The sequence below is a fragment of the Mobula hypostoma genome, chromosome 23 (assembly GCF_963921235.1).
Source record: "Mobula hypostoma chromosome 23, sMobHyp1.1, whole genome shotgun sequence".
In the NCBI taxonomy this organism is placed as follows: Eukaryota; Metazoa; Chordata; class Chondrichthyes; order Myliobatiformes; family Myliobatidae; genus Mobula; species Mobula hypostoma.
In genome coordinates, this window is record NC_086119.1 from 17,081,355 (window position 1) to 17,108,972 (window position 27,618).

General features: G+C 39.8%; 1 protein-coding gene across 2 annotated transcripts in view; it reads left to right on the forward strand.

Moving 5' to 3' along the window:
• heatr6 (HEAT repeat containing 6) overlaps positions 1–27,618 on the forward strand; it is a 76,825-nt gene that overhangs the window by 31,494 nt on the left and 17,713 nt on the right. For both annotated transcript variants that reach the window (XM_063031951.1, XM_063031950.1), the window contains 8 exons: positions 3,297–3,398; positions 4,029–4,169; positions 8,022–8,317; positions 9,137–9,314; positions 12,472–12,678; positions 13,849–13,948; positions 17,464–17,825; positions 22,399–22,521. In XM_063031951.1, the coding sequence (XP_062888021.1) occupies positions 3,297–3,398; positions 4,029–4,169; positions 8,022–8,317; positions 9,137–9,314; positions 12,472–12,678; positions 13,849–13,948; positions 17,464–17,825; positions 22,399–22,521 (1,509 nt within the window). The remainder of the gene's footprint in view (positions 1–3,296; positions 3,399–4,028; positions 4,170–8,021; positions 8,318–9,136; positions 9,315–12,471; positions 12,679–13,848; positions 13,949–17,463; positions 17,826–22,398; positions 22,522–27,618) is intronic.

A 27,618-nucleotide genomic window follows, 5' to 3' on the forward strand; every position in this document is an offset into this window, starting at 1 on the left:
CTTCCACCAGTAAAGTAAATGTACCATTTGTCTTCCTAGTTGCCAGTCTGACCTGGATGTTCAGTGATAGTTCTGTTACGTGCACATTTCCCCCCTATTATACACCATCTTCCACATCCTTGCTCACCTGCTCTGCTTGCTTGTATCCCAGTGAAGCTAACTTTATCCCAGTGATGCTAAACCTTGCTATTAGGAGGTGTGTTTAAACAAGTGAAGGTTACCGTTCCATTGTGCAGTCTGGTCTCCAGCTAAAGACGTGCAAGGCTTCCAACTTATGCCTTAAGATAATGGAAAATATTGTCTCTTGCATTCCTTCCATCATAAAGCACTTCAAAAGTACTTCAATGCTGTAAAAGCAGTTTAACCATTCTTGGGCTGAGTCACTGTATCATTGCAAAGCCATTTTTTCCTTTATACCATAGATTAAGAGCTCTCTGCATGGAAATCATGAGTCATGACCTAGCAATACATAGATGATTTCATTATGATATAATTTAACAGCCAAAAGCAAAAGTCGTGATAGCAGAACGTTGTGTATAACCAGGGCAATAGGGACCACAAGCTGTGAATAGTATTCTGCACCTATCAGTCACAAGCCCTAAATGACAGGAAATAATGTTTCTCATTCTGATTTTCTTTTTGTGCATGTGTGTAAAATCAATTTAAGTAGAATTACTTTTTAATTCTGCTTTCTTAACCCTGTTCCAATGCCATAACCTGTCACGGACCATTTAGTGCATTAAATGGCTGTGAAGTGTTTTTGAGGCTGGATAATATTATTGTACACTTCTAAAGAAAGTTTTTGTACTTGAAGTCATTGTCTTTCTAGACCTCTGCTAAGACTATGGGGTTTCCATATGAGAAAGTTTGAGTTTGGTCAACATTGCAGTGCCTCAGTTTTACTAATCAACCACCAGTAGTTTTATAAGTTGGCTTCTCTTCACCTCTACTCAGCAAACATTTCACAACGTTTCTGTTCTCATAGATTGAGGGAAGTACCCATGATGTGATGAAAAGCTTTGTGTATAATAATGTTCCAAAGTGTATCATATGTCTGCCTATATGCACAAGAGCTTCAACTGCAGAATTTATTAAATAATTTTGAGCAATATGAGTTGACTGTAAATGTAACTCTTTCAAGGAGTGAGAAAGACCTGTATCTAAAATTGTGAAAATCTTTTGCTTAATTAATTGTACATTCAGCAATTAAATAGAAGACACTCTGAGAAAAATAGTAATTGTGGTCCTGTCATGTTTTGTCCAATTGCCAAACTTTGAGATAATACCTGTGAAGGACAGTTCACTTGTTTTCCATCAATATTTAAACCAGCTAAAGTTTGTACTAATGAAGTCATTCTGGTGGAAAAGAACAAGTTGGTGAATGTGTGTGCACTTGAGTGCCACATATAGAAAGGAATTGAAAAAATAACTGGCAAGTGCATGGGATCAGTTGTATCTGGTATCTTCTGGAGAAAAGGGCAATTCCGGCAGAGTTATTGAAAGGTTATTATTAATCACAAAGTTGTGATTTGCCTTTCTAGAGGGCAATAAAGAAATTGACAGAGATAAAAGCAGAGTCAGAGGTTCTTGTCATGTTACGGTGCATTGAAGATGTATGGTCATCAAGCTATGTTTGTCTGAAATCTGCAGCTCTTTGACATAATCCCAGGGCATAGCTTTTGAGGGAATAATTCTTCTATTCCTTTTTTTTTGTGGCGCGTGCGTGTGTGCGCGTCTGTGTGTGTGCGTGCATGTGCAATGTTGGTGGGACAATGTCTTTTTCATGTCTTTTCAAGGCGCGGAGTGAGAGAGGGAGACTGTGACACGCCACTCCTCACACAGACATTTCACAGTATTTTTCCCCTTATTTTACGAGGTCAAGTTGTGATCTCAACACTCAACCTGGCATGAATGGAAGCGTACTCGGGAGTGGACCCAACTGGGTTCGAACTCGGGAGCCTCCGTTCCAGAGTCCGGCACTGATGTCATTGCACCACCAGCCGGCCCTAATTCTTCTATTCCCTTGTGTGGCGTTCGTCTAGTGATTTGAAGGTCGCTAGTTTGAGCCTTGGCTGAGGCAGCGTGTGTGTTCTTGAGCAAGGCACTTAACCACACATTGCTCTGCGATGACACCGGTCCCAAGCTGTATGGGTCCTAATGCCCTTCCCTTGGACAACATCGGTGGTGTGAAGAGGGGAGACTTGCAGCATGGGCAACTGCTAGTCTTCTATACAACCTTGTCCAGGCCTGCGCCCTGGAAACCTTCCAAGGCACAAATCCATGGTCTCATGAGACTCAAGCAACACACATCAAAGTTGCTGATGAACGCAGCAGGCCAGGCAGCATCTGTAGGAAGCGGTGCAGTCGACGTTTCAGGCCGAGACCCTTCGTCAGGACTAACTGAAGGAAGAGTGAGTAAGGGATTTGAAAGTTGGAGGGGAAGGGGGAGATCCAAAATGATAGGAGAAGACAGGAGGGGGAGGGATAGAGCCAAGAGCTGGACAGGTGATAGGCAAAAGGGGATACGAGAGGATCATGGGACAGGAGGTCCAGGAAGAAAGACAAGGGGGGGGGGGACCCAGAGGATGGGCAAGAGGTATATTCAGAGGGACAGGGAGAAAAAGGAGAGTGAGAGAAAGAATGTGTGCATAAAAATAAGTAACAGATGGGGTACGAGGGGGAGGTGGGGCCTTAGCGGAAGTTAGAGAAGTCGATGTTCATGCCATCAGGTTGGAGGCTACCCAGACGGAATATAAGGTGTTGTTCCTCCAACCTGAGTGTGGCTTCATCTTTACAGTAGAGGAGGCCATGGATAGACATGTCAGAATGGGAATGGGATGTGGAATTAAAATGTGTGACCACTGGGAGATCCTGCTTTCTCTGGCGGACAGAGCGTAGATGTTCAGCAAAGCGGTCTCCCAGTCTGCGTCGGGTCTCGCCAATATATAAAAGGCCACATCGGGAGCACCGGACGCAGTATATCACCCCAGTCGACTCACAGGTGAAGTGTTGCCTCACCTGGAAGGACTGTTAGTCTCATGAGACTAATGGATGCCGATATAATTTTTCTATTATTTCACTCCCTGTCAGCACTCTCCTGTTTGTGGGGTGCCCGGTGTCTTCTCACAACAGATTAAGTAAGATTTGCCCTTCCCAATGTTGGCACTAAATACACATTCCCCTAAGCCCTGGAGTTGCGAGTACCTGCCACTGTAGCATTGCTCTCTATCTCTCACACCATCAGCTGAGCCCATAGTGCATTTCAGCAATTGATGAGGTTGAAATTCTTGTTTCAGTTGTTACAAAATGCACTGAAGGGCATCCATTCCATTCTGAATGCCGGAAGAATTAATCTGACTCAAGCTGACCAACTGGGAACTCTCCTGGCAGCTCTTAAGGTAAGTGACTGTAAGTTTTCCAGAATCAGAATCAGGTTAAGTGCCACTGACATATATTATGGAATTTGTTGTTTTGTGGCAGCAGTACAGAGCAATAAACAAACAAACTAATTACAATAAAAAATATATAAAAAATTAAATCAAATAAGTAATACAAAAAGAGAGCAAAAATAGTGAGGTAGTATTCATGGGTTGGTTCACGTCCATTCAGAAATCTGGTGGTGGAGGGAAAGAAGCTATTCCTAAAATGTTGAGTCTGTATCTTCAGGCTCATGTACCTCCTGAACTTTGTCTAACTATAGCTGAACAATTTATTTGTTAACAGTGAAAGTGAATCTATAGGGAAGAGCCACTAACAGCCAGTGTTTGCATTCTTAATTAATCGTAGTTTCCTTTATACATGCTTTAAATGGCACATTGGAGCTATGCAAGATTTGATGAACCCCTGCAGTTGGTTCATTCTGAAGCATTGTGACTGGAGTTAGCAGTGACCTGGGAAATATTAATTGCAGGCAGTTTTCTTAGCCTTCAATCTTTGTTTTATGTTTAAAAAAATACTGTTTAACTAGATTTGCAGTCTGTAATTATTTGGCTAAGTATCTTCTTTCCCATTTGTTCATATCTTCCCAGAAATACATGTTCTACGGTTTCCCAGGTGTGAACATTGAAGTTCCTGCAATTCTTTATCCAACGCCTCTGCCTCAGTATGAAGGCAGTTCACCTACTAAAGACCAAACGGGAGGTGCCACAAACACTTCAAAACAAGTGGGGGTAATCATGGATTTTCAAAAATAACCTTATACCTTGCTATTGAATGCTTTTTATACTAAATTCATTCACAGGATGTTGTTGTCACTGTCAAGGCCAGAATTTGTTGTCCTCTATAATTTCCACAGAACCATGTGGCTTCCAGGGCTATTTCATTCGGTAGTCAAGAACCTCCCATAGTCCTATGGGTATGAAGTCATAAAAAGGACAAACTGATTAAAGGTGGCTAAAAGATCTAATGCTGAGGTTTTATAAGGTTTTGGTCAGACTGCACCTGTGAGCAGTTTCGTGCACCTTGTCTAAGAAAGGATGTGTTGGCATTGGAGAGAGTCTAGAAGAGGTTCCCAAGAATTATTCTGGGAATGAAAGGGTTAACGAATGAGGAGCATTTGATGACTCTGGGCCTGCACTTGCTGGAGTTCCGAAGAATGAGGGAAGATCTCATTGAAACCTATTGAATATTGAAAGGTCTTGATAGAGTGGATGTAGAGAAGGTTGTTTCTTATAGTGAAGGAATCTAGGGCCAGAGGGCCCAACCTCAGAGTGCAAGGATGTCCCTTCAGAACAAAGATGGGGAGTAATTTCTTAGCTAGAGGGTCGTAAGTCTGTGGAATTCATTGCCAAAGATGGCTGAGGAGACTGGGCCATTGGGTATATTTAAAGTGGAGGTTGATAGGTTTTGATTAGTAAGGGGGTCAAAAGTTACATGAGGGAGGCAGAAGAATGGGATTAGAGGGATAATAAATCAGCCATGATGGACTGGTGTAGCAGACTCGATTGGCTAATTTTGTTCCTATGTCGTATGGTCTTATTTATTCCCTGTAAAATTATAACAGTTTGTGAGTTCCATGGTCACTGTTCTTCTCCAAATGATTCAATTATTTATATTCCTCATTTTCCATGGGGGAAACAATCCTGTTTCCAATTATTAGTCTGTTTTTTTAACCGTCATGCTAATAGCACTAAAGATATCGATCATCATGAATTTTGGTATTTGTCCAGTCTTTGGTGCACCAGAGTTCCTTGTTTTAAAACAATCTGCCAACAAGGTGATATGTTATCCCCAGGGGAAATTGTAATTTTTTTTTTGGTTTGGCCACCCATTACAAACCCTACCAGTTTGCTTTTAAGCAACACACACAAAATGCTGGTGGAACACAGCAGGCCAGACAGCATCCATAGGAAGAAGCACTATGTCTCTATCCCTGGGTCTTGGCCTGAAACGTCGACTGTGCTTCTTCCTATGGATGCTGTCTGGCCTGCTGCGTTCCACCAACATTTTGTGTGTGTTGCTTGAATTTCCAGCATCTGCAGATTCCTTCGTGTTTGCAGTTTGCTTTTAAATTTGCTTCAATGGAGATGAAAGTAAATTGTAATGTATAACGGGGCCTGAAAATGTTATTGCCCATCTCGCAGGACTGCTGTAATTAAAATTCAGATGCTACCATAAAACATATCGGTGAAATAAACAAATCGTCATTCATTCCAGTGCTGGTTATAAGATGTGTGTTGTAAAAATGGCTGCTGTGTTTGTCAATGTGATAAACAACTTCATCTCAGTTATGTAGTATGTAAAGGCCATTGAAACATTTCTGAGAAACCTGATTAGGCAGTTCTTCTTTCTTAAATAGCTAATGGATATTATTTTTGGGCCTGGATATGTGATATTACATTTGCGTAGAAGGACCGTAAGACATAAGAGCAGAAATAGGAAATTTGGCCCATCGAGTCACTTCATAAGGTTGCTTTCCATTGGGACCTCTACACAGAAGCCTGTGATCTGATTTTAAATCACTGGAAAGAAGTTTTCTCTTTATCGTTGTTATTGTTTCTGAAGTGTGCAAGTTTAGGGCACGTGTCAGAAAATAACTCTCTGTACTGAAGCTAAACATCAGGTCAGGATTCTTAGACCATAAAACATAGGAGTAAAATTAGGCCATTTGGCACATTGAATCTGATCTGTCATTCCTTCATGGTTGATTTATTATCCCTCTCAACCCATTCTCCTGCCTTCTTACCGTAACCTTTGATGCCCTGACAAATCAAGAATCTATTATACTCCGCTTTAAATATACTCAGTGACTTGGTCACCACAGTTGTCCATGGCAATGAATTCTACAGCAACACACATCAAAGTTGCTGGTGAACGCAGCAGGCAGCATCTCTAGGAAGAGGTACAGTCGACGTTTCAGGCCGAGACCCTTCGTCAGGACTAGTTCACCAGCAACTTTTATGTGTGTTGCTTGAATTTCCAGTATCTGCAGAATTCCTGTTGTTTATGAATTCTACAGATTCACCACCCTCTGGCTAATGAAATTCCTTGTCCCTGTTCTAAATAGACGTCCCTCTATTCTGAGGCTGTGGTCTCCGGTCTGAGACTCAGCCATTATAGGAAATATCCTCTCCACATCTACTCTATCTAGGCCTTTCAATATTTGATAGGTTTCTGGGAGTTTCATTCCCAGAATCACACTCATGAACCTCTGGACCCTCTGCAATGCCAGCACAACTTGTCTTAGATGAGTGGTCCAAAACTGCTTACAATGCTCCAAGTGCAGTCTGACCAATGTCTTATATAGCTTCTGTATTACATCCTTGCTCCTATAGTTTAGTCCTCTCAAAATGAATACTAACATTGCATTTGCCTTCCTTACCATTGACTCAACCTGAAAGTTAATCTTCAGAGAATTTTGAACAAGAATTCCCAAGTACCTCTGTACCTCTGATTTTTGAATTTTCTCCTCATACAGAAAATAGTCTACACCTTTATTTCTTCTACCAAAGTGCATGACTATACATTTCCCTACACTATATTCCATCTGCAATTTCTTTGCCCATTCCCCCAGTCTGTCCAAATCCTTCATCAGACTCTGTGCTTCCTCAACCTTATCTACACCTTCACCTGTCATTGTATTGTCTACAAATTGGTCATTCAAATTATTGGCATATAATATGAAAAGATCTTGGTTGAATTCCTTAAAGACGCTGTTGAATGTTGTTATAATATGGCAATAGAGTTGGTATTCCTGAAGGATGTGTTCAGAGGGGCTAAGGAGTCTTCTCTCTCCTCATTGTAGGATGAAGTACAGATGAGGAGCGAATGGCTCAAGTATCAGAGCTGTCTACTTTTCTTACTTTATTCCAGTAGGAGACTGCCTTTAGTTTCCTGCAAACAGAATGAAGCTGGGTTTCATTTACTTACCCCATCCATCAGATTTTCATTGTACAAATAGGTGAAAGAGCTATAAGCTGTCATCTTTGATTTTTCACCTTCAGCAATTTAAATTTCTGATAAGCTAAGTGTGACTGCACTAGCAGCCATTGTGGCTGGTACTGAAGTTGCCTGTTAGAAGTTTAATGGGGTGAGTATTGATGAAATTAGGACATTTTTACTGACAGGTAGTTATGTCATACACTAAAAGATAAACTTGAGTGCAAGAAATTGGAGCTGAGGTTTTCTGCTCAAGGATGGTGATAAGTGAGTTAGCATGTGCCTATTAGATCCCGGATTTCTGTTGACTCAACACAAGGATGTTAGAACTTGCCTTTGGAAAGACTGGGATTAGAATGAGTAGAACTACATGGTTTACTCAGTCAGAGTTCAGGTTTAGCTAAAATCTCACAGTTCTAACATGTCTTACATTCATTGTCCTAAAGGAAGAATAGCCATTCAGAGTTCTGTAAAACCAAGGAATACAAGTATGAGTGCAAGATAAGTAAGTTTTCTATTCCATCTTAAACACAGTTCCTAATCAGATCTCTCATCTAAAGAAAGTGAGGTCCATCAGAAGTAGAAACTGATTCCCCTTTTTTGTTTGAGAATACATTCTTATGTATTTCTTTATTCTTGACAAGCATAAAAAAAAGAAATCTCGATCCAAAAACAAGAAGGAACATTCAGAAGATCAAAAGGAAGACCTCCACAGTGACATATCACCGCCAGAGCTACTCTGTCAACCAGAGAATGGGAGGCAAAGAGGAGGAAACATGACTTTTAACCTCCTTCATGGACCAGAGAACTTCTCTGATAGGATAGTACTATCCTTGGATGGAAAAGATGCTTCAAATTCCTTCTATCCCACCTGGAAAAAAATAAATAGTTCTGACTCTGAGTATTCCGATACTGAGGGTGGAATCCAGAGCAAACTGCGGTAAGTATTTTCTGATTTTAAAATATAAAGTATTTATATATTGTGCGTCCTTCTTTGTTTTTAGGAATGTAAGAAATAGGAACAGGAGTAGTCCACCTTTCCTCAGGTATGCTGTGCCATTTGTCAAGATCATGGCTTATTTTGTATCTTAGTACCTTTTTCCATTACAATCTCTATGTTCTTTGATTGCTATACTGACCAGAAATCCGTAGTTGAAAGCCTTTGAACATGAACTGAGCTTTCACATTCAACCGTGATGAAGAATTCTTAAGGTTCCCCACCACTGAGTGAAGAAATTTCTCTTCAGAAATTTCTCTTCGCTAAATGTGTCCCTTGTCCAAGATTCCACAGCTAGGAGAAACATAATCTTTGAATGTGGTTGTATACATAAATAATCCAAATGTCAATTATGTATAAAATGTATATCACGTTGCTGAGATTAAGAATAAAGGGGAATTAAAAGTATATAAAACAATGGTATGCCATGTCCTCATAAAAGCAAATGCACAACTTGGAAACTCAAATAACGCTAGTTATTGGCCACACTATTCATAGCTTTACTCATAATAGTTGCTGACATGGTGAAGATTAGTGGTTAAGATCTGTGACCAATTAACACCTTTACATTCCCGACAAGTAGCTTTACCTGCTGAAAACAGATCTCTTAGTTTAGTGTGTGCCTTGTGCTTGTATTCCCAATATGTGCTCCATGGAGCCTTTCACTTGGTCAGCACCTTCAGCCGATGAGAAAGTATAACATGAAATAATAGAAGGAAAGAGAAAATAACCGGTCTCAGAACTGTTCTTTTGGCTTTATAGGTCACTTCAGGGAAAAGTCCGCCAGGGAGCTTTATCCTGCTTCCTTTCAACTATAAAGTCAATAGAGAAGAAAGTTCTTTATGGCTACTGGTCATCATTTATTTCAGATGCTCCTGGTATTGGAAGCCCACAGGCTGTATCCTTGATGACCATTGCATTAAAAGATCCATCACCAAAGGTAAGGAGTAGTTCGGCTTTGTTACCTGACTGTACATGTGTACAAACAAACAAAGTAACGTTTCTGTGGACCACAGTGCACCCACAAAACATCTGTCACACACAGCACAAAACATAAGTAAGTAATAAAGTATAATTCAAATGCATCTAGTTGCCTAGAAATGAATCCCCTATCTGTAAGGTAGACTATGTCCTGTAACTACGATGTAACTGTTGTTAACACTGTAAAACTGCTATTAATTTTTAAACACTTGTCTTTCCATTACACACCTATTTGATTTGTTGTAGAATTTACTTCCTTAATTTTTATACTGCCGTTACATCTTGTAATTTGAATCTAGTTTTAGATTAAATTAGTTCATAAGGCATCAAGGAATAACGAGGATGACACAGTTGTTCAGCTTGTAGAGCAACTGCCTTGTAGTACCAGAGTCTTGGATTCAATCCTGAGCTCAGGTGTTGGCTGAAAGAAGTTTGCATGTTCTCCCTGTCACTGTGTTGGATTTCTCACGAGTACTCCACTTTCTTCCCACATCTTAAAAATACTTTGCTTGATTGGTTAATTTGCTGATAGAAGTTACCCCTCATGTACTGAGCAGTCTCGGGCCCCTTATCTAAGAAAAGATGCGCTGGTGTTGGAGAGGATCCATGAATGAAAGCGTTAACACATGAGTTAAACATGAAAGGGTTAACACATCTGGGGAATGAAAGGGTTAACACGTGAAGAGTGCTTGAATCCTCTGACCCTGTACATGCTGGAGTTTAGAAGAATGAGGGAAGAGATCTCATTGAGATCTATTGAATATTGAAAGGCCTAGATAGAGTGGATGTGGAGAAGATGTTTCCTATACAGGTTTCCCCCACCATCCGAAGGTAGAGCATTCCTATGAAACGGTTCGTAAGCCAGAATGTCGTAAGGCGAAGAAGCAATTACCATTTATTTATATGGGAAAATTTTGTGAACGTTCGCAGAGCCAAAAATAACCTACCACATCATGTCAAATAATACATAAGACCTAAAATAACAGTAACATATAGTAAAAGCAGGAATGATATGATAAATACACAGCCTATGTAAAGTAGAAATACTTTCCCACAATCATTTAGCGAAAAACTCACGCAAGCGCCATCGGCAAAAACACGGCGCAAGTGCTCTCGGCAGAAAATCTCACGCAAGCGCAGTTGGCAAAAACACTCTCTCCAGTAACCTTTAAACTATGAAGCTGCCAAATCATACTAAATAACACATAAAAATACATAGCCTATATAAAGTAGAAATAATGTATGTACAGTGTAGTATCACTTACGGGAATCGGGAAGACACCGAGCACACTGATGATCGTGTGTTAGACTCAGTCTTTGGAGGTTGGGGTGGTGCAGTGGCCCCCACCCTCCGGGCAGCAAACTGATACCGATCCGCAAAGCATGCAGCGGTCCAGCGGTAGCCGGGAGGCACACAGCACATCTTTAAGAAAAAAGCTGATATAAACAAGTTAATTAATTAAGTGCGGCCTGGCACGTATATGTCGGCCCAGATCAGAGGCGATTGCCGATTGCATCGCCTCTGATCTGGGCCGACAATTACGTGCGGGGCAGCACCTAATTAATTTGCTTGTTTATTTCGGCTTTTTTCTTAAAGATGTGCTGGGTGCTTCCCGGCTACCGCTGCATTCTCCACGAATCGGTATCTGTCCGCGGACTGGGGGTTGGGGTGGTGAGACACTGGGGTGTCATCTCATCGTCATCTGTTTCCATTAGGGCAGGCAGCTCATCTTCTCCTATGACTGCCCACCTCGATGTCGAAGGTCAAGGTTTGTCGTCTGCTGTGACTGATGTGCTTGACCGCTTAGCCTCGCGCATTTTTCTATCATACAGTTCTTTGTAAGCACTCAAACCATCCTGCAAATATGCCCTAAACCTATGTACCCTTTCAAAATTAAAGTCATACTTTATCATTGCAGCGAAAATCTCACGCAGTCACTTTCAGTCCGTTCGCTACTGCATTCGGTTTCGATTGTTATCCTTTCCTCTTCCAATTGCATCAGCTCTTCATCTATCAGTTCTTGGTCATGGGATGCCAAAACTTCTTCAACATCACCTTCGTCAACTTCCACAAACCAAACTCACTTTATCCTTGCTTTGTTCACCACGATTGAAACGCTTAATTATGTCTAGTTTTACGCTAAGTGTAACACCCTTATGAACTCTTTCAGGCTTTTCCAATACCTTAGAACTTATCTTGCTAACGGTTGCTCACAGGCACGTGTTTATGCAATGCCGTCCTGAATGCAGTTTCAAATCCCGGGGAGAGCGGCTGCTCGGGGTGCGCGCTGATTTTTATTGTGTGCTGATTTTTTTTGCGCGCAGTGAAAATACCTTCTGTTAGCGAAAACAGGTAACTAATGTAGGTCTTTCGTAACAGTGAGGTTTCGTAAAGCGAATGTTTGAAAAGTGGGGGACACCTGTAATGGGAGAGATTAGGACCAGTGGGCACAACCTCAAAATAGAAGCATGTCCCTTTGGAGCAGAGATGAGGAGGCATCTTTTTAGCCAGGGGATAGTGAAATTCTAGCTTGTATGATACAAATTAATCATTAATCTGCAAATCTGGATTTTAGTTTGTGCTCTTTGATCCCAGATAACCAGACCCTCACTGGGCAGACAGCACAGGTTGATTTGGCCTTTTCTGAGTTTTGTAGGTCTGGAAATTTGAAATCAATTAGTTGTAGAATTAATGTTTATTATCAGCAATTTGAGATCCATGCAGAGTAATAGATTGCACTTCATATATTGACTTAAGTGCAATATGTGTCCTCTGAAGATACGGATTACAATTCTCTTTCATTTGTGGACAAAAGCTTGATGACTAAAGAACAAAGTAGAAGAATGAGTTACTGAAGTTCAGTATTTCAGTAAATGGAGTGTGGCTACTCGGTTACAAGCTGCTCTTTGCAGATCCACTCATTACTTCAATTGGAGTTGTTCTGCTATTTAAATTAAAATCCTAGGAATAATTATTTTGCACTGTGTTATTGTTTTACCTTGTACTATCTCAATTCACCGTTGCAATGAGTTGATCTTATGGGCAAGACAAGTTTTTCACTGTACCTCTGTACGTGTGACGATCATAAACCAATTTACCAATTTATATCGATCAGGTCCGTGCTGGTGCCCTGCAAGTCTTATCAGCCATCTTGGAAGGATCAAAGCACTTTCTGTCTGTTGCGGAAGATACCAATGACCATCGCAGAGCCTTCATACCTTTCTCTGTCACCCTGGCTTCCAGCATCCGGGAGCTTCACAGATGTCTGTTGCTTGCCTTAGTGGCAGAATCCTCACCACAGACACTCACACAGATAATCAAGGTAAACCGTATGTACTCCTACTGCATCTTAATGTGTTTATTGATTAGTTGATTCTACAGAGACGCAAGAGATACTGCAGATTCTGGAAAAATTGAGCAACATACGCACAATGCTGGAGGAAATCATTAGGTCAGGCAGTATCAATGAAGGGAAATTCCATTCCACATTTTGGTTCACCTTTCATCCCTTCTCTTCTCCTCATCTGCCAGTCAGCTCACTCTGGTGCCTCTCCCCTTTCTTCCATGGTCCATTATCCTCTCCTATCAGATTTCATCTTCTTCAGCCCTTCACCTGTTCCATCTATTGCCTCCCAGCTTCTTACTTCACCCACCCAACCACCTATCACCTGCCAGTAGTTTGAATCATTTCAGTTCCTTCTAAGCAAATATCTTGTTGACATTATATCTTATAAAGATACTGCCCAGAAGAAGGCAATGGTAAACCACTTCTATTGAAAAATTTGCCAAGATCAAACATGGTCTTGGAAAAACCATGATTGTCCACGTCATATGACACGGTACATAATGATGATGAAGATGATGATTCAGCGAGTTCAAGTTAAAGACAAGAATGGAGTGATGAATAAAATTCCCAAACTTAAATATGCTAAATGAGCTGAACTTCTCTAATAACACTATTTAATGTATTCAAGTTTAACCGTTTTGCTTTTATTCTTAAACACAAGAGATTCTGCATATGCTGGAAATTCAAAGTAACACGCACAAAATACCGGAGGAACTCAACAGGTCAGGCAGCATCTATAGAGAGGAATAAAGAGTCGTCACTTCGGGCCGAGACCCTTTATCATGTATCTGTCCTGGTGAAGGATCTTGGCCGGAAACGTCCACTGCTTATTTCTCTCCATAGACGTTGCCTGACCTGCTGAATTCCTCCAGCACTTTGTATATGTTGCTCAGGTTTTCCAGTATCTGCAGAATCGGTTGTGTTTAATACACTCCTTGTGTCCTTTTGGTGAATAAGTGTCAATTCAGTTAAGCAAACATCTGTTTCAATTCTAACTCCAGGATGTCGTAGCATACTCTACATTATGGTGTGATAATGAGAGTGCTGTACTGAGGGGTACTATTTTTTAAGACTTTTTAAAAGTTGGGGTGGTGTCTTATAAGTTTAGTATTTTGATCTTGTATTTTTCTTTTTTTCTTGGAACAGTGTCTTGCCAATTTGGTGACTAATGTGCCCTACAATCGCCTCAAACCAGGACTTCTTACTCGTGTTTGGAATCACATTAAACCTTACAACTGCTTTCGAGGTTTGTGCTTCTGTTTATTTTCAAATGTGTAAGGCGACCTCTACTTTTGTTGATGGATCCTGAAGCACAGGCTTTTGAGTAAAGTGGGGATGATGGACTGAGGCAGGACAGTAAGAGTATTTTATTTTTCTTTGACCTCTGGCTGTCAGAAAGCACGTCACGGCTAGTTAATGAGTATTGTCATTATTGTAATACAGAGGGAAGGAAATTTGGACCTTTTACATGGTTAGAAAATAAAAGCTAGGTCAGGAAGGAAAGGCAGAAAATGAGAGAGCTGGAAAATAAGGTACAGAATTAAGTTAGGAGCTTTGGTTTATGTATTTTTATTCCCCAGTTACCCAGTCATGAATGAATAATTTTTGTAGTAGCCAAGAGCAATGAGTTGAGTTTTTCTTTTGGTTTCTGGTTGTTTCACAGTTTTCTGATTGTCCTGAAACAGTCACAACAGTGATAGAAACCAGTACTGGCTAACATACAAGAAAACACACCTGAAAGTGGGATCAGGTGTAAACCACCTGGCCTTTGAAGCCTGCCCAGCCATTCTATGGTTTATATGACCCAGGTCTCAATTCTTCCTCTGTACCAGTTCCACAAAGCTCTCCTCCCTGAACCTTTTGATGATTCTGGACACCTCCCCAGCCCATTTGACTACAAAATGCACTTCCTGCTGTTGTTATATTTTTTGTATAATTTTCATTTTCTTAATACCTGCATCTTTCTCTGGCTGAGAATGTGGGCAAGAGATCAGATCCCAAGCTTGTGTAGTTCATCGCTTAACTGACTGGTAGAACTGGAGATCATATGTTTTAATTACTTAGTTTCCTCTCTATCCTTTATTGCAACTTTTAACAAGTGGTATATAGGGCAATTCAGTTTTGGGAAGTGCACTCTGTTTTTAAAGATAAAGCACCAAATGCCTGACTTAGGGCAAGAGTAATAGATCTCTCCTGTTCTGTCACTACTGCCTCTGTACTATGAGGGTGTGTGACCTGCCATCATATTAGATGCTTAGGTGCTTGTATCTCAAAACAAACTAGAAGGTCATTTCTATAGGTCACATATCTTGCTATTGTTTGTGTCCATTCCCTCTGCATTTTTCCTACATGAATTAAAGGTCTAAAGATCCGTTGCACAGAAGGATTGCAAGGTAGTATAGTGGTTAGCATAAAGCTTTACAACACTAGTGATTGGAGTTCAATTTCTGCCACTATACAGTGGTGCTAGAAAGTTTGTGAACCCTGTTGAATCTTCTCTATTTAAATAAAAAGCACAAAAAATTATACGCGTTCATTTAATTATTGAGAAAAATGATCCAATGTTACATGTAATTATTGGATAAAGTATGTGAACCTTTGCTTTTAGAAACTGGTGTGACATCCCTCCCCCCTTGTACAGCAATAACTTTAACCAAATGTTTCCGGTAGCTGTTGATCAGTACTGTACATCGGCCTGGAGGAATTTTAGGCCATTTTTCCTTGTAAAACTGCTTCAGCCCTGGGAATTTTGGTGGGCTTCCTTGCATGAGCTGCTTGTTTCAGGGCCTTCCACAACATTTTATAGGATTAAGGTCAGTATTTTAACTCAGCCTTTCCAAAACACGAATTCCATTCTGTTGTTGATTTACTCTTGTCTTTCGGATCATTGTCTGTTGCACTATCCAACTTCTATTAGGCTTCAGGTGACAGACTGCTACCTTGGCATTCTCCTATAACAGTGGCTCCCAACCACCCTTCTGCGGACTGGTACTGGGCCGCAAAGCATGTGCTACCGGGCTGTGGTGATTTGGCAAAATGAAACTATATGAGTCAGCTGCACCTTTCCTCATTCCCTGTTACGCACTGTTGAACTTGAACACCAGCACCCTCACCCCCCCTCCATCGGCTGGTCCGCAAGAATATTGTCAATTTTAATCTGGTCTGTGGTGCAAAAAAGGTTGGGGACCCCTGTCCTATAAAATGTCTTGATACAATTTTGAATTTATTGTTCCCTCAACGATTGCAAGCTGTCCAGGCCCTGAGGCAGCAAAGCAGCCCCAAACCATGATGCTCCTTCCACCATGCTTCTCAGTTGGGATGAGGTTTCTGTGTTGGTGTGCAGTGCCCTTTTTCCTCCAAACGTAGCAATGCGCATTTCTGCCAAAAAGTTCAACTTTTGTTTCATCTGTCCACAGAACATTGTAGCAGAGGCGTAGAACATCCAAGTGGTCTTTTGCAAACTTGAGACGTGCAGCAGTGTTTTTTTTTGGAGAACTGTGGCTTCCTCCATCCATTCTTGTTCATTGATTTTCTTACAGTGGACACATAAACAGAGACTTTAGCAAGGGATGTCTAGAGATTTCTGCAGGTCTTTTGCTGTTACCCTTGGGTTGTTTTTCACCTCCTTCAGCATTGCACGTTGTGCTCTTGGTGTGATCTTTGCAGAACACCATTCCTCCATTTGTAGATAATTTCTCTTACTGTGGAGTGATGAACACTCAGGTCTTTAGAAATGTTCTTGTAGCCTTTTCGAGCTTTATGCATCTCTACAGTTCTTCTAAGGTCCTCTGAAAGTTGTTTGGATTGAGACATGGTGTACATAAACAGATCTTTCTTAAGAACAGCAGGCTCTGTAAGTAACCTGACTTTGTGTGTCTTTTTTTATAGAGCAGGGCAGCTCTACAACCCACACTTCCAATCTCATATCATTGATTGGAACATCTGACTCCAAATGGTTTTGTAGAAGGCATTATCCCAGAGATGTACATATTTTTTCCAACAAATACATGTAATATTGGATAATTTTTCTCAATAAATAAATGAACAAGTATAATGTTTTTGTGTTATTTATTTAATTGGGTTCTCCTTATCTAGTTTTGGGACTTGTGTGAAGATCTGATCACATTTTAGGTCATATTTATGCAGAAATAGAGAAAATTCTGCAGGGTTCGCAAACTTTCTAGTACCACTGTACGTATGGGATTTCTATGTTCTCCCCGTGACTGTGCAAGTTTCCTCCAGGTGCTCCAATTTCCCTCCGGGTTCCAAAGACTTGCGTGTTAGTAAGTTATGGGCATTCAAAGTTGGCACTGGAAGCGTGATGACGCTTGTGGGCTGCCCCCAGCACTTCCTCGGACTGTATTGGTCATTGATGCAAATGATTCATTTCACTTCTGTTTCAACGTACATATGAAAAACAAAGCTGATCTTTAATCTGTACAAGATGATTTAATTCTGGTTAGTATTAGATTGAACCATCAGAGACCTGGCACTACCCAATGTTGTTTAAGTTACAGAACTGGAACTACATAGCTGATGTTTGTGTGGAATTACTGTGTATTGAGCCTGCAGATGAAGTTATCATTTGAACTGAACAATCATAGATCTAGAGCTACCATGTTAACCATTGTAAATAGGGCACTTTCAATTGTGTAGTCAGATTCTGAATGTGATTCTGATACTAGTTCAGGAAAGTTGATCACTGTCCATGCTTTTAACCAGAAAGATTATTGTACTTTTTTTTTCCTCCTGAAACTTTAGATGTCAATGTGCGTGTGTGCAGCCTGACTTTGCTTGGGGCTATCCTGTCTGTTCAGGCGCCTCTCCCTGAGGTGCAGCTGCTGTTGCAGCAGCCTAGCTCGTTAGGCCTCTCGAGCAGCGGCTCAGGGACACCCCACCGCCTCAGTGATGCCGAGTCCTGGAGAAAACACCAGCTGGTTGCAAACCGTGAAAGAGAAGAGCAGATTCCGGAAAGCCCACAGCTGGAGCTCTGCTGGCTGACCCAGTTATGCATTTCCATCATTACCATGCCGAAGCAGGAGTCATACTCTGACAGTGACACGGGCTCAGGCACAGGAAGTAGCTTGTATGAAGCTTCCCCTGTTCGAGTAGAGGCACTACAGGTGAGACCCTAACACTTGATACATTGTTCAGAGAGCTGCGTTTTAGTTTTAATCCTAACCTCTTTATGTATTAAATCTTTTATTCACTCTTCTATTTTCCCTTGCCATATTCTTTCTGGCTTCTTCATCGTGGTAAGGACAGCCCTGGAAATTTTCCCCTGGAAATGAGCAGTGACCTTATCCAAAGATATGAGATTCTAAGGGGAGTACAAGGTAGATATTGAGATGTTTTCATCAGTGGGGGAGTTTTACACAAGGCAACAAAGCTCTAAGATAGGGGACAATCTATTAAAAGTGAGGTATGCATTAATTTCTTCTCTCCGAGAGTAATGAACTTCCGGAATTCTCTGTCTCCTAAAGTAGTTGATATCTTTAAGGTGACGATAGGTAAATACATTGGATTCTGGTTAATTGGGCCATTGGTTAATCAGGATGGCCACTTATTTGGGACAACTCTTAAAGAACAAAAACTAATCGAGAAAATAGTCGGGATATACTTTCAACACACATCAAAGTTGCTGGTGAACGCAGCAGGCCAGGCAGCATCGCTAGGAAGAGGTACAGTCGACGTTTCGGGCCAAGACCCTTCGTCAGGACGCTGACAAAGGGTCTTGGCCTGAAACGTCGACTGTACCTGTTCCTAGAGATGCTGCCTGGCCTGCTGCGTTCACCAGCAACTTTGATGTGTGTTGCTTGAATTTCCAGCATCTGCAGAATTCCTAGTGTTTACGGGATACACTTTGTTTATTTGGGACCCTATGCTGCTTAATTGGGACAGGAGACTGCTGTCGAATGGTTTCTAACTAGCTTGAGTAGCATACATTGTGACATTCCACTGTGCTTGGATCAAACACTTTTTAACTTGCGTCATTTGCATGGGCCTATATTCAAAAAGTGGAGCTTTTTGTCACTAATAGTTGGCAAGAAGTAAGCAGTAACACCATTCAGAATTGACTTGCTCACTGTGGTTCCAAGCATTCAGAAGCTGTTGGAGTTGATTGTTGAGGATGTGGTTTCGGGTTACTTGGAGGCACGTGATAAAATAGGCTAAAATCAGCCTTATCACAAGTGGCTGAAGACATTAAATCCTTAACATGAGAAAATCTGCAGATGCTGAAAATCTGAGCAACTCACACAAAATGCTGGAGGAACTCTGCAGGCCAGGCAGAATCTATGGAAAAGAGTACAGTGGATGTTTCGAGCTGAGACCCTTCAGCATTTGTGTGTGAAGCTAACGTCAGCATTGTTTCTTTTAAGGGAAAATCTTGCCTAACAAATCTGTTGGAATTTTTGAAGAAACAACAAGCAGGATAGACAAAGGTGAATCTTAACATGTTAAGAGCCCATAGTATTACAGGAAAGGTACTAACATGGATAGAACATTGGCTGATTGGTAGGGAGCAAGGAGTGGGAATACAGGGAACCTTTTCTGGCTGGCTGCTGATGACTAGTGGTGTTCCACAGGGGGTTATGTTGGGACCACTTCTTTTTATGTTATAGGTTATTGATTTGGATGATAGAATTGATGGCTTTGCGGCCAAGTTTATAGTTGATATGAAAATAGGTGGATAGGCAACACACATAAAAGTTGCTGGTGAACGCAGCAGGCCAGGCAGCATCTCTAGGAAGAGGTACAGTCGACGTTTCAGGCCGAGATCCTTCATCGGGACTAACTGAAAGAAGAGCTAGTAAGAGATTTGAAAGTCGGAGGGGGAGGGGGAGATCCGAAATGATAGGAGAAGACAGGAGGGGGAGGGATGGAGCCAAGAGCTAGACAGTTGATTGGCAAAAGGATAGGCAGATAGTTCTGAGGAAGCAGAGAGGCTACAGAAGGACTTAGACAGATTGGGGGAATGGGAAAAGAAGTGGCAGATGGAATACAGTGTTGGGAAGCATATGGTCATGCACTTCGGGAGAAATAAAAGCATAGACTGCTTTCTAAATGGAGAGAAAATTTAAAAAATCTGAGGTGCAAAGGAATTTGTGAGTCCTCATGCAGGATTTCATAAAGATTAATTTGCAGTTTGAGTTAGTGGTGAGGAAAGATGAGTGGACGTGGAGAGGATGTCTCTTATGGTGGGGGAGTTTAGGACCAAAGGATACAGCCTCAGGTCAGAGGGATGTCCGTTTAGAATGGAGATGAAGAGGAATTTCTCCAACCGAAGAGTGGTGAATCTATGGAATTTGTTGCCACAGGTGACTTTGGAGGCTAAGTCATTGGGTTTATTTATGACAGAAGTTGATAGGTTCTTGATTAGTCAGGGCATTAATCGATACGGGGAGAAGGCAAGAGATTGGGGCTGAGAGGGAAATGGATCAGCTATGATGAAATAGCAGAGTAGACTCGATGGGCCAAATGGTCTAATTCTGCTCCTTTTTCTTATGGTCTTATGTCAGAAAAGGTGTAAATGGAACTATTTCACTACTTCAACAAGTTAGGAACTGCGAAGATTTTGAAGGTATTGACTATCATTTTGAATGTTACTATGAAAATGAAGATTTGGAGGATGTAATTGTCTAAGGCATTGTATGAAGGCAGTCCAATATCTGCACTAGGTGTCTCTGCTGATTTTATTTATTTGGTGGTTGTCTTATCTTATTCGATGATGACAAGGAACCTATGCTGCAGAGTTTTTAAAGTGGAAAAGCTGTTGCATTAGGGCAGTTTCACTCTCTCGATCTCTGAAGTCCATTTCCAGTGGTACAAGTAGTTGTCACAACTGGGGTCTTCATTGGTTGCAGTGGATAACCATGACTTCTTCTGTGCCACATGACGCCCGTTGCCCTTCACAGAGTATTGCTGAACCACTTTCTTGGCCATCCGATTTCACTGTACATCTCATCCGGGAGCTGACTTTGCATGCTAGGCCAGGCATACCCCTGTCTCACTGGGATATGAGGCCCGCCGGTTACCCTCGCATGATTTAGCCTCTCTATCAAAGCAGTATACCGGGGTGTGACCACTGTTACATGCAAACAGCTACTTGGATTCCCAGGTGAGACCCGAGTGTGGATGAGGACCAAAGGTGAATGAGCTGCCCCTTCACTGGACATCCCATACACCCCCTTATTCAACTACAGTCAATCATAAAAAAACATGGCAGTGTATGAATTCCTCCATTGATAACTATTAGGAACTAATACACAATTTTTGGTACTGTATGGTATTGGTAGTGTTTTAATTTGTTCTGGAATTCATTTAAGTACACAGTTTGTTACTCAGTTAAATAGTAGTTTATCATTTTTATACATTTTTAACTATTTCCATGAAACTTCAGCTAATTTGACCAAAATGTATTGATCCCAATATGTCCTAAATAACTGGAATCCACTGTATTTGAAAGATATAGGGACTGCGGGTGAGGGGCAACTGGCATAGAAGAGGATGTGAGGCCAGCGTAGATCAGCCCTGATTATATTGAATGTGAGACAGGTTTGACGATCTGTTCCTACTTTCTTGTGTTTTAAGTCCTCGCTGGTGTAGTTTCCCATATTTGACTTCTCAAAAGATTTCATGTTGCCTTATTTAACCAGAGTCCTGAGATGGCTCTGTAACACTCTCACAGGATTTTTTGAACTTTTTTACACTGAGAATGAGGATCTTAGCAATGTTGCTGTGACGAAGGTGCCAATGATGAGCTTGTGGCGGACATTTTCCAGTTATAATTTACTGGTCTTTGTCCTATTGGACAGTGGCATGCAGTACACAGCAAGTGTTGTTTGTTATTCACAGGGTATGGTCATGGGGTGCGAATTGTATCACCTTCCCAACTTGTGATTTCTTTTTGTTTAACTTAGATTTAAAAAAGAAGTATACTTTATGGTATTGAATGAAGGTGCTTTATTAGTTTGGTGCATAGTTGAAAATATACCCACAGTGGCCACTTTATTAGGTACAGGAGTGGAACTCGGTGTGATCTTCTGCTGCTGTAGCCCATCCACTTCAAGTTTCAATGTGTTGTGCATTCTGAGATGCTCTTCTGCACACCGCTGATGGTTACTTGAGTTACCTAGCTTTCCTGTCAGCTTGAGCCAGTCTGGCCATTCTCTGATTTTTCTCATTAACAAGATATTTTTGCCATAGAGCTGTCGCTCACTGTTTTTTTTTGTTTTTCGCACTGTGAACTCTCGAGACTGTCATGTGTGAAAACCCCAGGAGATCAGCAGTTTCTCAGATGCTCAAACCACCCCGTCTGGCACCAACAGCTATTCCATGACAAAGTCATTTAGATCACATTTCTGCCCCGAATGACTCTTGACTATGCCTGCATGCTTTTATGCATTGAGTTGCTGCCACATGATTAGCTGATCAGATGCTTGCGTTAACAAGCCTGTGTACAGATGTACCTAATAAAGTGGCTACTGAGTGTATTTCTGTCATATACATTACTGTTAAAGATGCATCTTTTGACATTTGGTCTTATAGCTAAAGAGGAAAAGAAATAATTCAGAACCTTTACAGAACAGAAGTGACAAGTGGGTAACAGCCTTTGTTGATTCTGCAGTGTCGCTCAATTTGCCTGAGATCTCATTAGATGAAAATATGAAAGGGATATGTTTTGTTGGCTTGCAGGTATTGGCTCTGCTTGTCAAAGGATATTTCAGAATGGCCCAGGCGAGCTTGATGGAGCTAGGAGAAGTTGCTTGCAAAAGCATGGAAGAACAAGATCCATCTATTCAATTGCATGGTGCTCGGGTAAGGCCACTAAAGCTAATTTTACCTTTGAAATATTTTATTATTTGGCTATCTTTTCTTTCTTTTTAAATCTTTTTATTGAATAAGTATACAAAATGGTAAGCCATATAGGCACTAATACACTGTTAAAATATAATAAAATTACAGGAGATATTAATACAAAAAAAGATACAATCAATGTAATTTAAACATAACGTACCAAGGTAACATAATAGTATACTAATTTTATATATATATCAATAGAGATAAGGAAAAAAAACGCCCCCAAAAAAACCCACCGTGCAACTAACTAAAAGCAAAGCAAAGCAATGGGCTAACTTGAAACCAAACAGAGTTAAACTTAAAATCACGTCCTCAATCCCGACCTCCATTAAAAACAGTAAAAAAAAACAAGAAGGGTATATATTACATTAAATGAAAATATTGAATAAAAGATCTCCAGGTCTGTTCAAATTTAAATGAGGAGTCATAAAGATTGCTTCTAATTTTCTCCAAATTCAAGCATAATATCGTCTGAGAAAACCAAAAAAAGGTAGTTGGAGCATTAAGCTCTTTCCAATGTTGTAAGATACATCTTTTCGCCATTAAAGTAAGAAATGCAATCATTCTACGGGCTGAAGGAGAAAGATTACTGGAAATTTTAGGTAGTCCAAAGATAGCAGTAATAGGGTGAGGAGAGATATCTATATTCAATACCTTGGAGATAATATTAAAAATGTCTCTCCATAAAGTTTCCAGAGTAGGACAAGACCAAAACATATGAGTTAAAGAGGCTATCTGCCCCGGACATCTATCACGAAAAGGATTAATATGAGAATAAAAGCGAGCTAATTTATCTTTGGACATATGTGCTCTATGAACAACTTTAAATTGAATTAGGGAATGTTTAGCACAGATAGAGGAAGTATTGACTAATTGTAAAATCTGCCCCCAGTCATCCACGGAAATGATAAACCCCAATTCCTGTTCCCAATCTACCCTAATCTTATCAAATGGAGCTTTCCTAAGTTTCATAATAATATTATAAATCATAGCCGATGCACCTTTCTGACATGGATTAAGGTTAATTATAGTATCTAAAATGTATGTAGGAGGAAGCATTGGAAAGGAAGAAAGTATAGTACTTAGGAAATTTCTAACTTGTAGATATCTAAAAAAATGTATTCTTGATAAATTATATTTATTAGATAATTGTTCAAAAGACATAAGGGAACCATCTAAAAATAAATCCCAAAACCATGAAATACCCTTAGTCTTCCAAATTTGAAAAGCACGATCCATAAAAGAGGGAGGAAAAAATATGTTACCTAAAATAGGAATCACTAGCCCAAATTGGTTAAGATCAAAAAATTTTCTGAATTGAAACCAAATACGTAAGGTATATTTAACTATCGGGTTAGATACCTGTTTAAGGCGTTTCAAATCAAAAGGAAGAGAGGAACCTAAAATAGAGCCAAGTGTATAACCCTGAACAGATTGTAATTCCAATGCTACCCATTTAGGAATGGATAGTATATCCTGGTCAAGTAACCAAAATTTCATATGTCGAATATTAATTGCCCAATAATAAAATCTAAAGTTAGGTAATGCTAAACCTCCACTCTCTTAGCTTTCTGTAAATGTATTTTACCCAGTCTCGGGTTTTTATTTTGCCAAATAAATGAAGAAATTTTGGAGTCAACTTTATCAAAAAAAGATTTTGGAACAAAAATTGGTAATGCCTGAAATATATATAAAAATTTTGGCAAAAAAAACATCTTAAATGCATTAATACGACCAATCAAAGTTAAATATAAAGGAAACCATTTAGATGAAAGTTGAATAATATGGTCAATTAAGGGTAAAAAGTTAATCTTAAATAAATCTTTGTATTTACAAGTAATTTTAATCCCAAGATATGAAAAATAATTATTAATCAATTTAAATGGAAAGTTATGATATAAGGGAAGTTGTTTATTAATCGGGAATAGTTCACTCTTACTAAGATTTAATTTATAACCTGAAAAAAGACCAAATTGTGCTAATAGCTCTAAAACAGCAGGGATGGATTTTTGGGGATTAGAAATATATAAAAGTAAGTCATCAGCATAGAGTGATATTTTATGGGACTTTAAGCCCCGAGTTATCCCAGTAATATTTGGAGATTCTTGAATGGCAATTGCAAGAGGTTCTAATGCAATATCAAATAATAAAGGACTAAGAGGACAACCTTGTTGAGTACCTCGAAAAAGAGGGAAAAAAGGTGAGCTTAAAGAGTTAGTACGGACCGAGGCCACAGGAGAATGATATAACAGTTTAATCCAGGATATAAATTTCGAGCTAAAATTAAACAGTTCAAGCACCTTAAATAAGTAAGGCCATTCTACTCTATCAAAAGCTTTCTCAGCATCTAAAGAGATAACACACTCAGGAACATTTTGTGAGGGAGTATAAACAATATTTAACAGTGTGCGAATATTATAAAAAGAGTAACGACCTTTAATAAAACTCGTTTGGTCTTCCGAAATAATAAAAGGAAGTACTTTTTCTAATCTATTTGCTAATAACTTAGAAAAAACTTTAGAATCAACATTTAATAAAGATATTGGTCTATAAGATGCACATTGAGCAGGATCTTTATCCTTCTTTAATATTAGAGAGATTGATGCTCTATTGAAAGATTCGGGAAGTTTACCAAGTTTTAGTGAAGCCTCAAAAACCCTACAGAACCAAGGGATTAATGAAGGTGCGAAACATTTATAAAATTCTACGGTAAACCCATCAGGGCCAGGAGCTTTCCCCAAATTCATAGAGAAAATAACATTCTTAATCTCATCCGTGGTAATGGGAGTATCTAACATAGAAGACATATCCTGTGAAATCTCAGGGAAGTCTAGGTTATCTAAAAAATCATTCATATATTTAGAATCTCGAGGAGACTCTGATTGATATAAGGAAGAATAAAAATCACAGAAGGTTTGATTAATCCCCGCATGATCAAGTATCAGTCGGACATTTTGGTTATAAATCTGATTAATTTGAGATTTAGCATAATTAGACTTCAGTTGATTAGCCAACAGTTTGCCAATTTTGGCACTGTGTACATAAAATTCACTTCTTGTTTTCTTTAATTGGTTTCCAATCGAGGACGAAAGTAATAAACTGTGTTCCATTTGAAGTTCAGTTCTTTGTTTATATAACTCCTCAGAAGGAGCTATAACATATTTCTTATCAAGTTCCTTAATCTTGTCCACAATTACCAACTCCTCCTGCTTCAGCTTCTTCCTCAAAGCAGCAGAATACGAGATAATCTGACCACGAATATAAGCTTTAAAAGTATCCCAAAGAATGTTCACAGAAATATCCTCTGTATAGTTAATTGTAAAAAAAAGATCAATCTGTTCATTCATAAAGTTAACAAAGTCCGAGTCCTGAAGCAACAGCGAATTAAGACGCCATTGTCTATTATTTTGTGTATTGGCCTGAATTTTAATAGAAAGCTTAAGTGGAGCATGATCCGAAATGGTTATAGAGTCATAATCACATTTAATCACTGAAGAAATAAGACGAGAGTCAATAAAGAAATAATCAATTCTTGAATAGGAATGGTGAACATGTGAAAAAAAAGTAAAATCTTTTTCCTGAGGATGCAAAAAATGCCAAATGTCCGTCGACCCAGAATCAGAGAGGAATGAATTAATCAAAGTTGCAGATTTATTAGGTAAGGTCCGTAGAGGAGCCGAACGTTCCAAAGCTGGAGATAAACAGGTATTAAGATCTCCGCCCCAGATCAATGAAAACTCATTCAAATTCGGGAACTGAATGAATAATGATTTATAAAATTCCGGAAGTCCATATTAGGAGCATAAACATTAACCAAAACTACCTTTTTATTAAATAGTAGACCACTAACCAATAGAAATCTACCATTCGGATCAGAAATAGTATCATGTTGTATAAAAGTAACTGAGGAGCCTATAAAAATAGAGACGCCTCGAATCTGAGCATTGGAGTTCGAATGAAACTGTTGTTCCTTCCAGAATTTAAAAAAACGTAGTCTGTCCCCCCTCCGCACATGGGTCTCTTGTAAAAATAAAATTTGTGCTTTAAGTCTCCGGAACACTTTAAAAACTTTTTTCCTTTTAATAGGATGATTAAGACCATTAGTATTCCAGGAGACAAAATTAATAATAGACTCCATAAACCCTAAAGTCAACCCGCAAGAAGGAGGATTGACGATAGGCTCGACCCACGAACCCGGAAAGGGAACAGAACAAATAAGAGATACCGGGAAGAAGAACGCAAGCAATACTTCAATAATGTACATAGCCCAAGAAGAAAGAAACTAAAACATGAAGCCCCTCCCACCACCCCCTACCCCATGACCCCAAGGCTAAATCTAACGCAGACCAGCCCGAAAGAAGCAAGCACTAAAACTACCCCCATGACTTCCGGTATACGCTCCCTAAAAAAAGTGTAAATATAAAAAAGATCAGCTAATTATAAAACAGTAAAAGAATAAAAAAAGGTAACTCAATTAAAACAAACACTTAATATAACAGAGTAAAAGCCAGAAAATATAAAAAAACCGCAACAAACCCCAGACCCTATGAGTAAACAAAACACACAAAAAAAATGAGATTATTAACATAAACTAGTTATAAAAACCTACAAAACAAAGTAGATTTAAAAACTACAAAATTTAAGGCCACAAAGGAAATACGTAAAATGACGGTGAGGAAATAACCACCCAGAATCCCCTGGGAAAAAGAAAGGAATGACGCAGTTAGAAAGAAAGTTTAGCAACCATATTAAATAATCAAAAATATACTTTTCTGCCCATATAAGGCAAAAAAAAATTAAGACTGACAAATTCACAACTCTCCGATCAACGGAGATAGTTAAAAATTACGATTAAGATGTTGAAGGTGAAAATTGATCCAGATAGCTCTGGGCATCCGAAGGAGATTCAAAAAAACGGAGGGCTCCATCCGACGTACGAATCCTTAGACCTGCAGGGTAAAGCAGCACTGATTTTAAATCCATCTTGTAGAGTTCCGACATCACAGATCTGTAACGACCCGTTGATTCCAAATTGGTTTACTGAAATCCTCCACG